At 44.9% G+C, this 15,615-nt stretch overlaps 1 protein-coding gene across 1 annotated transcript; it reads left to right on the forward strand.

Annotated features, from left to right (window-relative positions):
* The first annotated feature begins 7,069 nt into the window (after positions 1-7,069).
* Positions 7,070-15,247, forward strand: LOC135556627 (aromatase). The gene is made up of 10 exons (XM_064989982.1): positions 7,070-7,429; positions 8,319-8,378; positions 8,474-8,564; positions 9,731-9,885; positions 10,149-10,328; positions 10,609-10,723; positions 12,883-12,994; positions 13,584-13,746; positions 14,476-14,717; positions 14,844-15,247. The coding sequence occupies exons 1-10, from the start codon at positions 7,228-7,230 to the stop codon at positions 15,090-15,092; spliced, it is 1,569 nt and encodes a 522-aa protein (XP_064846054.1). The 5' UTR covers positions 7,070-7,227; the 3' UTR covers positions 15,093-15,247.
* Positions 15,248-15,615: the final 368 nt, after the last annotated feature.

Consider the following 15,615-nt stretch of genomic DNA (forward strand, 5'->3'; position numbering starts at 1 on the left):
ACACACACACACCTCCTCGCAGACAACCAGCTCTGGGTTCAACCTCTGTCCCCCTTACAGAGTGATCACACCCTGGGAGATTCACTGCTTCCCAACTGTTTGCTTTCTGGAAAGTATTCGGACCTCTTGACATTTTACACATTTTATTATGTTACAGCCTTATTCTAAAATTGTTTTTAAAATGTTTTTATAAAAAATTGAAAACTTAAATATTACATTTGCATAAGTATTCAGACCCTTTACTCAGTACTTTGTTGAAGCACCTTCGGCAGCGATTACAGCCTCAAGTCTTATTGGGTATGACGCTAGAAGCTTTGCACACCTGTATTTAGGGAGTTTCTCCCATTCGTCTCTGCAGATACTCTCAATCTCTATCAGGTTGGATGGGGAGCGTTGCTGTTCAGGTTTCTCCAGAGATGTTCGATCGGGTTCACGTCCGGGCTCTGGCTGGACCACTCAAGGACATTCAGAGACTTGTTCCGAAGCCACTCCTGCATTGTCTTGCATGCTTAGGGTCGCTGTCCTGTTGGAAGGTGAACCTTCGCCTCAGACAGGGATCCTGAGCTCTCTGGAGTAGGTTTTCATCAAGGATCTCTCTACACTTTGGTCCATTCATCTTTCCCTCGGTCCTGACTAGTGTCCCAGTCCCTGACGCTAAAAAACATCCCCACAGCAAAATTCTGCCACCACTGCCACCACCATGCTTCACCGTAGGGATGGTGCAAGGTTTACTCCAGATGTGATGCTTGGCATTCTGGCCAAAGAGTTCAATCTTGGTTTCATCAGACCAGAGAATCTTGTTTTCATGTTCTGAGAGTCCTTTAGGTGCTTTTGGCAAACTCCAAGTGGGCTGTAAATCAAACCAAATCAAATCAAATGTTATTGGTCACACACGTGTTTACCAGATGTTATTGTGAGCGTAGCGAAATGCTTGTGCTTCTAGTTCCGACAGTGCAGCAATATCTAACAAGTAATATATAACAATTTCACAACAACTCCCTAATACACACAAATCTAAGTAAAGGAATGGAATAAGAATATATAAATATGTGGATGAGAAATGTCTGTTGCGCCTTCTTCACCACACTGTCTGTGTGGCTGGACCATTTCAGTCTGTCCGTGATGTGTACGCCGAGGAACTTAAAACTTTCTACCTTCTCTACTACTGTCCAGTCAATGTGGATGGGGGGGCATGGCCACGGAGTCATGGGTGAACAGGGAGTACAGCGGGGGCTGAGCACGCACCTTTGTGGGGCCCCAGTGTTGAGGATCAGCGAAGTGGAGATGCTGTTTCCTACCTTCACCACCTGGGGGCAGCCCGTCAGGAAGTCCAGGACCCAATTGCACAGGGCGGGGTTCATACCCAGGGCCTCGAGCTTAATGATGAATCATTTTAGAACAAGGCTGTAAAGTAGCACATTGTGGAAAAAGTCAAGGGGTTTGAATACTTTCCCAATGCACATACAAAAGTGCACTACTTTTGACCAGGGCCCATAATGTGCTAAATAGTGAATAGGGTGCTATATGGTATGCACCCAGGGAGACGTCACTACTCACACCCTCCTTTAACCAACAGCCACTTGCTCTACTGAGCTCTAGTTTATACTGATAGAACAGCAACGGGATGCTGATACCGTTAAAAGGTCAAGGATAGAGAGGAAACAGATAAAAAAAGGTTCTGTCAGATATACGGTGTATATCCAAATGGATTGACAGTTCCTCTGCAACCCACTCTATCCAACCACTATATTCTCTCTCTCTTTTACTATTCTGTTTTCCTCTACTCTCTCTGTCTTTGTCTTTTCTCTCTCTCTTCCATTGGCAGTGGCTGTGAGAACGTTCCTCTCCTCTCCTCCTCCGACTCCACCAGTGCAGATGTCTTCCCAGCTGGCTTGGCAGTATGTTCATAACGACCAGCTGTCTATTGACCTGCTGTGTCCTGATAGCCTTCACTACCCTCCTTTCCCTGCCTCCTTTCTCACCTCATTTCCTTCACCAGAACCCTTCTTCTTCATCTCCTTTACTTAATCAGAACCCTCCTTTCCTTACCTCCTTTGCTTCATCAGAACACTCTTTTCCTAGTCGCCTTTCCTTCGGCATAGTCCAAAATACCCCATCTCCTTTCCCCTCCAACCCCTGGGTTAAAGTTGATGAACAGGACAGAATGGGAACACTTGGGAACAAATCACATTGTGACCTAACTGCAGAGGAGTGAGTGGGCAAAGTGACTCTCATTCCAGACTTTGCCAAAGTCTCTCTCTCTCTCTCTTTCTCTCTCTCAACAGTGGAGAATCCCCCTTTTCTGCATTTTTTGCAAACCCCCAGAACAGACAGTGAGTGACGCGGTAAAAGGTTAGGGTTCAAAGGTTATGAGTGAAAGGTTAGGGGTGGGCAACAGGGACTCTGTTCAGAGGTCTGTAGTCAATGGACACAATCAACAGAAGTATCCAATGAATACAGCTCTCATTTAACGTAAAAAGCCACATCCAACCCAACATATGATTTTACATCTAGCAGTTCAGCATGTCTACATGTTGTAGATATTTCTATTTTGGAACACAGGAGAATATATACAAGTCTCTGAGCATGGGAATTATATTTTCCTGTTTCAAAGCCAGGTCTGTTCTCAGAATAATCTCGTCTTCATCCGACCAGTCCTATTCAATTCACAAACCCTGACAAAAATATGCAGAGATAGTCAACTGCCTAACGACTAAGACTGGATTGACCAGAGATAGTCAACTCCCTAATGACAAAGACTGGATTGACCAGAGACAGTCAACTCCCTAATGACAAAGACTGGATTGACCAGAGACAGTCAACTCCCTAATGACAAAGACTGGATTGACCAGAGACAGTCAACTCCCTAATGACAAAGACTGGATTGACCAGAGACAGTCAACTCCCTAATGACAAAGACTGGATTGACCAGAGACAGTCAACTCCCTAATGACAAAGACTGGATTGACCAGAGACAGTCAACTCCCTAATGACAGAGACTGGATTGACCAGAGACAGTCAACTCCCTAATGACAAAGACTGGATTGACCAGAGACAGTCAACTCCCTAATGACAGAGACTGGATTGAGCAGAGATAGTCAACTCCCTAATGACAAAGACTGGATTGACCAGAGACAGTCAACTCCCTAATGACAAAGACTGGATTGACCAGAGACAGTCAACTCCCTAATGACAAAGACTGGATTGACCAGAGACAGTCAACTCCCTAATGACAAAGACTGGATTGACCAGAGACAGTCAACTCCCTAATGACAAAGACTGGATTGACCAGAGACAGTCAACTCCCTAATGACAGAGACTGGATTGAGCAGAGATAGTCAACTCCCTAAGGACAGACTGGATTGACCAGAGATAGTCAACTCCCTAATGACAAAGGCTGGATTGACCAGAGATAGTCAACTCCCTAAGGACAAAGACTGGCTTGAGCAGAGATAGTCAACTCCCTAAGGACAGACTGGATTGAGCATAGATGGTCAACTCTCTAAGGACAAAGATGAGAGAGAAAGGTTACGTTAACATGTTTTCCATATTTTGATAAAGAATTTCAGTCACTGGCTTTAAGAGTGGGAACCCTAATGGGAACAACAATACAGGCTTACACTGATATAAGGGGGACAGGGAGACGATGATATACACACACACACACACACACACACACACACACACACACACACACACACACACACACACACACACACACACACACACACACACACACACACACACACACACACACACACACACACACACACACACACACACACACACACACACACACACACACACACACACAGAAATGAGCCATATGCATGTACCTACAGACACAGACACAAAGACAGTTGCTCCAATATCAAATGCCAAAGAATCCATGGTTTTAACCATCAAATAGTCAGTGGTGTCAAGGCAAGAAGGACCAATTCAACATCCCAAATAGGATCTGGTCAGAAAAATCAATGAATCAGTTATATAACCCATTGCCCTTTATGGTTCTGTGGTCTGGGGTCTGTTTACCACTCAATAATTCACAAAATTGGAAAATCATCCCATGTATACAATGTAAAACACCAAATAATGCATGCAGAGCAGAATTAGGACGATACCCTCTTATCATCCAAAATCCTGAAAAGAGCTGTTCAATTCTCCAACCACCTGAAAGGAAGTGACTCCCAAACCTTCCATAACAAAGCCATGAGATGAACCTGGAGAAGAGTCCCCTAAGCAAGCTGGTCCTGGGGCTCTGTTCACAAGCACAAACAGACCCCACAGAGCCCCAGGACAGCAACACAGTTAGACCCAACCAAATCATGAGAAAGCAAAAAGATAATTACTTGACACATTGGAAAGAATTAACCAAAAAACTGTGCGAACTAGAATGCTATTTGGCCTTAAACAGAGAATACACAGTGGCAGAATACCTGACCACTGTTACTGACCCAAACTTAAGGAAAGCTTTGACTATGTACAGACTCAGTGAGCATAGCCTTGCTATTGAGAAAGGCCGCCGTAGACAGACATGGCTCTCAAGAGAAAACAGGCTATGTGCACACTGCCCACAAAATGAGGTGGAAACTGAATGCTTCCGAACCTCCTGCCAAATGTATGACCATGTTAGATTACACAGACCCATAAAGAATTTCAAAACAAACCCAATTTTGATAAACTCCCATATCTATCTAGTGCCACAGTGTGACATCTCCACAGCAATATTTGTGACATGTTGCCACAAGAAAAGGGCAAACAGTGAAGAACATTTCAATTCAAGGGGCTACTGGCATGGGAAACATATGTTTACATTGCCAAAACAAGTCAAATAGACAATAAACAAACGTGAAGTCAACAATCAGAATACATACAACCCAAATGTATGATCATTTCTTTTTATGTTTCTACTTTAACTATTTGCACATTGTTACAACACTGTATATTGCCAGTAATATGACATTTGAAATGTCTCTATTCCTTTGAAACTTTTGTAAGTGTAATGTTTACTGTTCATTTCTGAATGTTGACTTCACATTTCTTTATTGTCTATTTCACTTGTTTTGACAATGTAAACACACGTTTCCCATGCCAATAAAAGCCCTTGAATGGAATTCACTTGAATCAAGGCTGTCTCTCCGTCAGAACGCAGAACACAGACAGAGGACTGTTAGAACAAGGCACATTCTCCAGGCCCAGTGGGAGGTGAGTGAATTCCCAGAGTCCTTTATACTGCTGGTAGAATGGCACAGATGCCTCAGGGGGAACAGAACGGGCCTTTGTGTTATAGATTAGACTGAGAAGGATGAGAAGATCTTCGATGAGTTTAAAACTATGAGTATGTGACCTGGGCCAGGGGATTCTTCTCCTGACCCCATGACCTGACCAGGGACAACATTGGGCCCTGCATACGGGAGTAGGATGCCTAAAGATACAGGTTCATAGACCAGAACAGACACACATCAATGCATTCACACATACACACATACAAATGTACACAAACACACGGCTGTTTCGGCTCTTTGGTGGTCGTTGGAATTTGTTTGTACCTCCACAACATATTTGATGATTGTCATAATGTCATATGAATCATCACAATGGTCTGGCAGTGCTCTGGTTTTGACAGAACTAAATTATTTTCCCTATTGTTTAATGACATCCTAAGAGTACAGCTCTGCTTCTCCTCCTACTGGCCAGAAGTGGTACTGCTGGTGAGAGGGTCATACTGCCAATCACTATTAGCTGACGGACTTTATCTTTCTTCAACTCAATGTTTGTTCTTCTCAATTAGTAAGTATCATTGTGTGCACGTCCATAGAGACAAATGCAAAGGAGCACACATGAACACGCACATATACAGTATAAATACAGGTTTGTGTAGGTTCACCATTTAGCCTGAATTGTTTAAAAAGTGTGTAATCAAGTGCACCAAGATGAAGTTATTATATATTTTTAAGTAGAGCAAAAGGATCATAACAAGTCCTGGGCAGATTCAGATATCTTGCCTTATCTGCTGTTGCTTCTCAGGGATTTGAAATCAGCCATGATCAAGACTCACTACCGCACTCCAACCAAGGTGCATCTCTGCATCTCTCTCTCTTTCTCTCTCTCTCTCTCTCTCTCTCTCTCTCTCTCTCTCTCTCTCTCTCTCTCTCTCTCTCTCTCTCTCTCTCTCTCTCTCTCTCTCTCTCTCTCTCTCTCCCTCTCTCCGTCTCTCCGTCTCTCCGTCTCTCTCTCTCTCTCTCTCTCTCTCTCTCTCTCTCTCTCTCTCTCTCTCTCTCTCTCTCTCTCTCTTTCTCTCTCTCTCTCTCTCTTCTCTCTCTCTCTCTCTCTCTCTCTCTTTCTCTCTCTCTCTCGTTCTTTCTCTCTCTCTCTCTCTTTCTCTCTCTCTCTCTTTCTCTCTCTCTCTCTCTCTCTCTCTCTCTCTCTCTCTCTCTCTCTCTCTCTCTCTCAGATACAAGTCTAGCCTTTCAGTGACACATCACAGAGAAAACTATTTAATGTCATGTTGAGGTGGGGGACTGAGAGAGATAGACTGCAGTGATGGAGGACTGCATGAAAGCAAGTAGAGATAACACTGCCATAACACAAAACTTCCCTCTTCAGATTCTCCTCCCCTCCTCACCTTACCTCTCTCCTCTCCTCTCCCCTCATCTACTCCCTCCTCTCACCTCTCCTCTCTCCTCATCTCCCTCCTCTCTTCCTTTCTCACCTCCCTCCTCTCCTCCCTCCAAACCTCTGTCCTCTCGTTCTCTCTTTGATGTTTGAGGAATGAGAGTTGTGAGACCCCAGCTGCACTAACAGAGGTCAGGGGTCTGTAATGTCGTGACTGTGGAACACTCCTCTCACAACATGTGCTCATGCTATGAAACCGGACCACCATCTACCTACTCAAGGTCTTATGAGATGGCGGGATCTAAGATACAAGGTTACACAGAAATTGTTTAAAATCTCCCTTTTTGTTTTGACTTTTGCTTTACCCTGACCTGGCGTGTAACCAGGCATGGCTGACTATAAGAGAACCAGTGAGAGTTGATCAAGAACTCAGACCATCAGGAGAAGCCGGGAGCAGAGAGTCTGGGCTTCAGTTTCAGAGTGTATCGCATCCGTCCGTTTGAGAGATTGACCATTTTCATCACCTCGGAAGCAACAGAGTTTCGTCAGTTCAGCAGCTGGTCGTGGAGTGTGTGTGTGTCATTGCGTCAGTGTTTCTACCATGTGTGTGTGATGGATCTGTTGTCGCCTGTGTGTGGACGTGTGATGACGGCGGTGTGCTTGGACACCGTCATAGCCGACCTGTTGGTGTCCGAGTCACGGAACGCCACAGCCACCAGGTCAGAGGGCATCTCCCTGGCAACGGGGTCCCTCCTCCTGCTCCTCTGTCTGCTGCTGGCTGCCTGGCATCACACCGACAACAACTCTGTCCCAGGTCAGTCACAATACAGTAACAACAGCTCCTTACCAGGTCAGTTACAATAGTCTGCTAGTTATCATTCTTATATAATAAAAACAAGTTGAATTACAACAGTGTAATTTTTCCAGCTACAGTTCATTATCTTATTTTGGGCTAAAGTGATTCTATGTAGCATGTTGCATCCAGAGCAGGACTGTTGGTCCAAGTCTATGCAGGGATCTTATCTCAATCCACATGATATCTTCCTCTATGCTCAGAGACGGAAGAGGATGTGAGATCCCACTCCCTCATGTTTTTCTGGTTCATATGCAGACAATGAGCAGACTCAGCTGCTAATGCATTGGTGCCTACGGGAGAGCCCGGAACTGTGAAAAAAGCATTGAATGGTAAACAGCCTGAGTGGGACATCTTCATTTATTCACCAACTTTGCTGTTCTGTGTGTTAAAGCTGGTACAGGATGAGATGTTTTGTGTTTAGCTGCGTGTGTGATTCTTTGTGAATGCAGGAACATTGCCTTTGAAAGGTGCATTGTGGACAGCGCTCTACAATGCGCCGCAGATTGAGTCCTGTCCCTCGTCTGACCACAGAGTATTGGCTGCTGTCCTGCTATGTACTACTGCATTACTATGTTGTGTCTGTTATATTGGCTGGTTTCATCAGCTGTCTCCTTAATAAACTAATAACATATCATATTTGTGATGTTATGTGAACTTATGTATTGTATTGATATGTAACACTATGTAGTGTTATGCTATGCTATTCTATGTAATGTTATGTATACTATGCCATGTTATGCTATGCAACGCCCTGCTATGTTAGGTTATTTTATGTGACCACTCTCCCTCTCTCTCTCTTTCTCTCCTGTTATCCTCTCTCTCTCTTTCTCTCTCTTGGCTATGACAGGTCCTTTTTTCTGCCTGGGTGTGGGTCCTCTCCTCTCATACCTCAGGTTTATATGGACAGGTAACTACTACAACATGAAATACAATACATTATAATCTGCTACAATAACAAATAGTATATGGGAATAATTTATTAAATACATGTTCTATGTACAGGTATTGGCACTGCCAGTAACTATTACAACAGTAAATATGGAGACATCGTCAGGGTCTGGATCAACGGAGAGGAGACACTCATACTCAGCAGGTCAGTAGCAGGCAGTCAGTCAGACAGTCAGTACCAGGCAGTCAGTCAGACAGTCAGTCAGACAGTCAGTACCAGGCAGTCAGTCAGACAGTCAGTCAGACAGTCAGTCAGACAGTCAGTCAGGCAGTCAGTCAGGCAGTCAGTACCAGGCAGTCAGTCAGACAGTCAGTCAGACAGTCAGTCAGACAGTCAGTCAGGCAGTCAGTCAGGCAGTCAGTCAGGCAGTCAGTACCAGGCAGTCAGTCAGGCACTCAATCAGGCAGTCAGTACCAGGCAGTCAGTCAGACAGTCAGTCAGACAGTCAGTCAGGCAGTCAGTCAGGCAGTCAATCAGGCAGTCAGTACCAGGCAGTCAGTCAGGCAGTCAGTCAGACAGTCAGTCAGGCAGTCAGTCAGTCAGGCACTCAATCAGGCAGTCAGTACCAGGCAGTCAGTCAGGCAGTCAGTCAGACAGACAGTCAGTCAGTCAGGCAGTCAGTCAGGCACTCAATCAGGCAGTCAGTACCAGGCAGTCAGTCAGTCAGTCAGACAGTCAGTCAGGTCAGTCAGGCAGTCAGTCAGGCAGTCAATCAGGCAGTCAGTACCAGGCAGTCAGTCAGACAGTCAGTCAGGCAGTCAGTCAGGCAGTCAATCAGGCAGTCAGTACCAGGCAGTCAGTCAGGCAGTCAGTCAGACAGTCAGTCAGTCAGGCAGTCAGTCAGGCACTCAATCAGGCAGTCAGTACCAGGCAGTCAGTCAGACAGTCAGTCAGACAGTCAGTCAGGCAGTCAGTCAGGCAGTCAGTCAGGCAGTCAGTCAGGCAGTCAGTACCAGGCAGTCAGTACCAGACAGTCAGTCAGACAGTCAGTCAGGCAGTCAGTCAGACAGTCAGTCAGGCAGTCAGTCAGGCAGTCAGTCAGTCAGGCAGTCAGTCACGCAGTCAATCAGGCAGTCAGTAGCAGGCAGTCAATCAGCCAGTCAGTAGCAGTCAGGCAGACAGTCGGTCAGTCAATCAATCATTAATCAATTTAAATATCTTAATTAAGATGTTTGAATTTCATTTCACAAAAGCACTTGTAGATTACTTGTAGCCTAGATGACATATGTTATAATACACATTTAGACTTACTGACATAGACTTGTAGACTTCGGAGAGTGAATACCAGTGTACCCACCCTCTCTGTACAGTTCCTCTGCAGTGCATCATGTTCTGAGACAGGGGTGTTACACCTCTCGGTTCGGCAGTAAACAGGGTCTGAGCTGTATTGGCATGGATGAGAGAGGCATCATTTTCAACAGCAACATGGCTCTATGGAAGAAGACCCGCACCTACTTCACTAAAGGTGACCAATTACACAATGACTTACTCAAATGAGAAAGATAAGCATGGCATTAAAATACCACTACTTAATTGATCATAATAACTGATTCTAGATGTTAAATGGTAAACCATTAGGAGAAGGTTGCTGTATTCTCATATACACAAACTAATAGAGAAGTTAGAAAAACAAAGGAGTCCATTGTCCAGTCTGTTAGTGGCAATATCTTCCCAGGATATCGTTCAATATGTTGTAATAACCTGCTGTATCTCCACTGTGTGTTCCAGCTCTGACAGGGCCTGGGCTGCAGAAGACAGTAGACGTGTGTGTCTCGTCCACACAGACTCACATGGACGCTCTCCAGGGGCTGGACGGACTGATGGGTGGACAGGTTGACGTCCTGACTCTACTAAGGTGTACAGTAGTGGACATCTCTAACAGATTGTTCCTAGGGGTGCCTCTCAACGGTGAGCCACAGCCTTTTATACTCAATAATACTTTACCCAATATAATATAATACATGTATATTTTATAAGCACATAATATACATTGATAAATACATTTAGGCAAACCTTATTTTGACTTCAGGTCATCAGGGTTTTCTATCTCTAGTTGGTAACTCACAGCCATAAAGCCACAAGACCCTGAACAGTATATCTGAACATCAGTTCTGTAAGCACTCAACATGACTTTCCTTTTCAAGTGGGAAGTTATTCCACTTGATAACATTTCATTTGATATTATTAGAGAAGGAGCTGCTGCAGAAGATTCAGCAGTACTTTGACACGTGGCAGACAGTGCTGATCAAACCAGATATCTACTTCAAGTTGGACTGGATCCTGCAGAAACACAGGAGAGCAGCGTAAGTCACACAGTTATAAACAGTTAGCATCATTACCAAGGCATCCAGAACATCTAATATTAACAGTTTAAGGATTATATATAGAATAGGGTAACACTTGGATAGTCCATCTGTAGATGCGCTACACTTAGAAAAAAAGGTGTGATCTAGAACCGAAAAGGGTCTGGAGGCTGTCCCCATACGAGAACCCTTTTAAGAACCCTTTTTGGTTCCAGGTAGAGACTATCAGTAACGTGTCAACTAACTATCTACTAACCCTAACCCTAGTCCTAACCTTAACCTTAACCCTTATCCTAACCCTAAATTTACCCTAGTCCTAACCTTAACCCTTATCCTAGCCCTAAATTTACCCTAGTCCTAACCTTAACCCTTATCCTAACCCTAAATTTAACCCTAGTCCTAACCTCAACCCTTATCCTAGCCCTAAACTTAACCCTAGTCCTAACCTTAACCCTTATCCTAACCCTAAATTTACCCTAGTCCTAACCTTAACCCTTATCCTAACCCTAAATTTAACCCTAGTCCTAACCTCAACCCTTATCCTAGCCCTAAACTTAACCCTAGTCCTAACCTTAACCCTTATCCTAAACCCTAAACTTAACCCTAGTCCTAACCTTAACCCTTATCCTAAACCCTAAACTTAACCCTAGTCCTAACCTCAACCCTTATCCTAACCCTAAACTTAACCCTAGTCCTAACCTCAACCCTTATCCTAACCCTAAACTTAACCCTAGTCCTAACCTTAACCCTTATCCTAAACCCTAAACTTAACCCTAGTCCTAACCTTAACCCTTATCCTAACCCTAAACTTAACCCTAGTCCTAACCTCAACCCTTATCCTAACCCTAAACTTAACCCTAGTCCTAACCTCAACCCTTATCCTAACCCTAAACTTAACCCTAGTCCTGACCTTAACCCTTATCCTAACCCTAAACTTAACCCTAACCCTAATCTAAGCCTTTTTCTAAACCTAACCTTAACCGTAAACTAGAAGTTTCTTATCAACAGATTTGTTTGTTGATAGTATGACCATCTGTAGAGCATCTATCTGGACTATCTGGACTATACAGCTCCACGTCTTCTCCCTCTGCTCCTCTCCAGCGCTCCACGTCTTCTCCCTCTGCTCCTCTCCGGCGCTCCACGTCTTCTCCCTCTGCTCCTCTCCGGCGCTCCACGTCTTCTCCCTCTGCTCCTCTCCGGCGCTCCACGTCTTCTCCCTCTGCTCCTCTCTGGCGCTCCACGTCTTCTCCCTCTGCTCCTCTCCACGCTCCACGTCTTCTCCCTCTGCTCCTCTCCGGCGCTCCACGTCTGCTCCTCTCCTCTGCTCCCTCCTCCTCTCCGGCGCTCCACGTCTTCTCCCTCTGCTCCTCTCCGGTGCTCCACGTCTTCTCCCTCTGCTCCTCTCCGGCGCTCCACGTCTTCTCCCTCTGCTCCTCTCCGGCGCTCCACGTCTTCTCCCTCTGCTCCTCTCCGGCGCTCCACGTCTTCTCCCTCTGCTCCTCTCCGGCGCTCCACGTCTTCTCCCTCTGCTCCTCTCCGGCGCTCCACGTCTTCTCCCTCTGCTCCTCTCCGGCGCTCCACGTCCTCTCCCTCTGCTCCTCTCCGGCGCTCCACGTCTTCTCCCTCTGCTCCTCTCTGGCGCTCCACGTCCTCTCCCTCTGCTCCTCTCTGGCGCTCCACGTCTTCTCCCTCTGCTCCTCTCTGGCGCTCCACGTCCTCTCCCTCTGCTCCTCTCTGGCGCTCCACGTCTTCTCCCTCTGCTCCTCTCCGGCGCTCCACGTCTTCTCCCTCTGCTCCTCTCCGGCGCTCCCACTTCGCCACATGAGACCTGGACTCCGTCACTTCGCTGATTCCTCCCTTATATCTGTCACTCCCTTAGGTTCATTCCCCAGGCAGTATTGATTGTGTTTCATGTCAAGACCCTACTCCTGTTTTGTATTGTTTCATTTCCATTGTTTTATTACTCTCCATCTGCACCTGCTTCTCCACTTCCATCATCTTCATTACAACAATGAGCACTTAACAGCACATTTCACACATGACAAATACACAATATACATATACAATTCTACTAAATAATGTTTTATTTAAATATATACAGCAATACATTAAAGTTGAAAGTATTAGTGTTAATGTATAGCTCTGTTGTTGTGTTGCAGTCAGGAGCTGCAGGATGCTATAGAGAGTCTGGTCGACCAGAAGAGAAGAGGTCTACAGGAAGCTGACAAACTGGACCACATCAACTTCACTGCAGACCTCATCTTTGCACAGGTCAGTCCCTGACCTTGCCGTTATCCTATCCCCAACACTAACCCAAGCACAGGTCAGTCCCTGACCTTGCCGTTACCCTATCCCCAACACTAACCCAAGCACAGGTCAGTCCCTGACCTTGCCGTTACCCTATCCCCAACACTAACCCAAGCACAGGTCAGTCCCTGACCTTGCCGTTACCCTATCCCCAACACTAATCCAAGCACAGGTCAGTCCCTGACCTTGCCGTTACCCTATCCCCAACACTAACTCAAGCACAGGTCGTCTGCACAACTTAAAGACTGCCTTAGCCCACTGAGACAAAGATCTAGGCATTAGGCAAGGCCCAAACCCAGGCTTAACTCAATTTCATTTCAATTAGTCAATATACATGTATGGAACTTTAGAATTTCAATTTACTTCCTGAATTGACTGAATTGAAATTAAATTGATCCTAACACTGGCCCTGACCCCAGCCCATGTCCTCTGCACACTATTATAATCTATTCTGCCGGTTGTTTCCACTTTCTTATGTTAAAACATGTATAACAATAACAGCCTGAGTAGCCAAAGTGAGTCAACTAATCTGAAGTGTGATTGTGTGTTTCAGAGCCATGGGGAGCTGTCAGCTGAGAATGTGAGGCAGTGTGTATTGGAGATGGTGATAGCAGCTCCAGACACTCTGTCTATCAGTCTGTTCTTTATGCTGCTGCTTCTCAAACAGAACCCTGACGTAGAACTACAGCTCCTAGAAGAGATAGACACTGCTATAGGTGAGTCCCCACTTCACAATCTGTTAACATAGAGCTACAGCTATTAGAAGAGATAGACACTGCTATAGGTGAGTCCCCACTTCACAATCTGTTAACATAGAACTACAGCTCCTAGAAGAGATAGACACTGCTATAGGTGAGTCCCCACTTCACAATCTGTTAACATAGAGCTACAGCTATTAGAAGAGATAAACACTGCTATAGGTGAGTCCCCACTTCACAATCTGTTAACATAGAGCTACAGCTATTAGAAGAGATAAACACTGCTATAGGTGCGTCCCCACTTCACAATCTGTTAACATAGAACTACAGCTTTTAGAAGAGATAAACACTGCTATAGGTGAGTCCCCACTTCACAATCTGTTAACATAGAGCTACAGCTATTAGAAGAGATAAACACTTCAATTCTGTCTTTGTGTCTTTGAGCGAAGTACTTCATCCTAATTGCTCCTGTAAGTTGTTCTGGATAAGAGTGTCTGTTAAATGACTCAAATGTATAATAGGTCAGACCTTCACAATCTGTTAACATAGAGCTACAGCTTCTAGAAGAGATAGACACTGTTATAGGTGAGGAACCTCCTGCTGCAGCTTTTCTCTTTTTACTAGTTATAGGTCAGGACCCATCAAACCCAGACAACTACAGTACTTTCCAATAGAACTTAGGGGTTCATGTAGCTATATTGAATAAGTGGCTGTTTGAATGTCCATCTCCCTCCTCTCTCAATGTAGGTGATAGGGAGCTCCACAACTCTGACCTGCAGAACCTAAGGGTCCTAGAGAGCTTCATCAATGAGTCCTTAAGGTTCCATCCTGTGGTGGACTTTACCATGCGCCGGGCACTGTCTGATGATGTCATCAGTGGCTACCGGGTGCCAAAGGGGACAAACATCATTCTGAACATGGGACGCATGCACAGATCAGAGTTCTTCCTCAAGCCCAATGAGTTCAGTCTGGACAACTTTGAGAAAAATGTAAGAGAATAATCAAGACTATCACAGGGAGAAATTCATCAGCACCCTGAGTTGTAAAGATATTTACTAATTTATTTATTTATTTCTCTCTGTCACTCTCCCTCTCTCTCTCTCTTGCACTCTCAGATACCTAATCGTTTCTTCCAGCCTTTCGGGTCCGGTCCTCGATCCTGCGTTGGCAAGTACATTGCCATGGTGATGATGAAATCCATCCTGGTTACGCTTTTGTCACGGTACTCTGTGTGTCCTCATGAGGGCCTGACCCTAGATCGCCTCCCACAGACCAACAACCTATCACAGCAGCCCGTGGAGGAGGAGGGGGAGCCTCACACCATGAAGTTCCTCCCAAGACACCAAGCCAGGAAGCAGTCTTAGAGCAGGGCTCAGACACTGGCATATCCCAAATGACAACCTATTCCCTATTTAGTGCAATACCTTTCACCAGGGCTCACAGGGCTCTGGTCAAAAGTAGTGCACTATGTAGGAAATGGGGTGGTATTTGGGACAAAGGTTGCATTTTAGGGCTAATCTTAAAATAATACTTACTTCCCATATATGTAACATGTCAGTATTTGATTCATATTTGTATGTTTGTTATTTTGTACTACAAGTTATTTTGTGACGTTTTCTATGATAATAAGTTATGTTCCAGGAGGACATGTCTTTGTAGCCAATGGTATCTGTAATAAGAAACGCTTGTTGTTGATTCACACACACCATTATAATTATAGAATCTGAACTGTACAATCACACTTTTAAAACTAAATGACACTGAAGTGAAAATAAATGGTATATATTGTTTTATTCAATCTGTTCAGTTTATTCATTAGATGTCCTTGGACCTAAGGATGTTATAACTGACTGTCCATGATATCAACATGATATTTAAAACATAGCT

This window comes from Oncorhynchus masou, chromosome 2 (assembly GCF_036934945.1).
Source record: "Oncorhynchus masou masou isolate Uvic2021 chromosome 2, UVic_Omas_1.1, whole genome shotgun sequence".
NCBI lineage: Eukaryota > Metazoa > Chordata > Actinopteri > Salmoniformes > Salmonidae > Oncorhynchus > Oncorhynchus masou.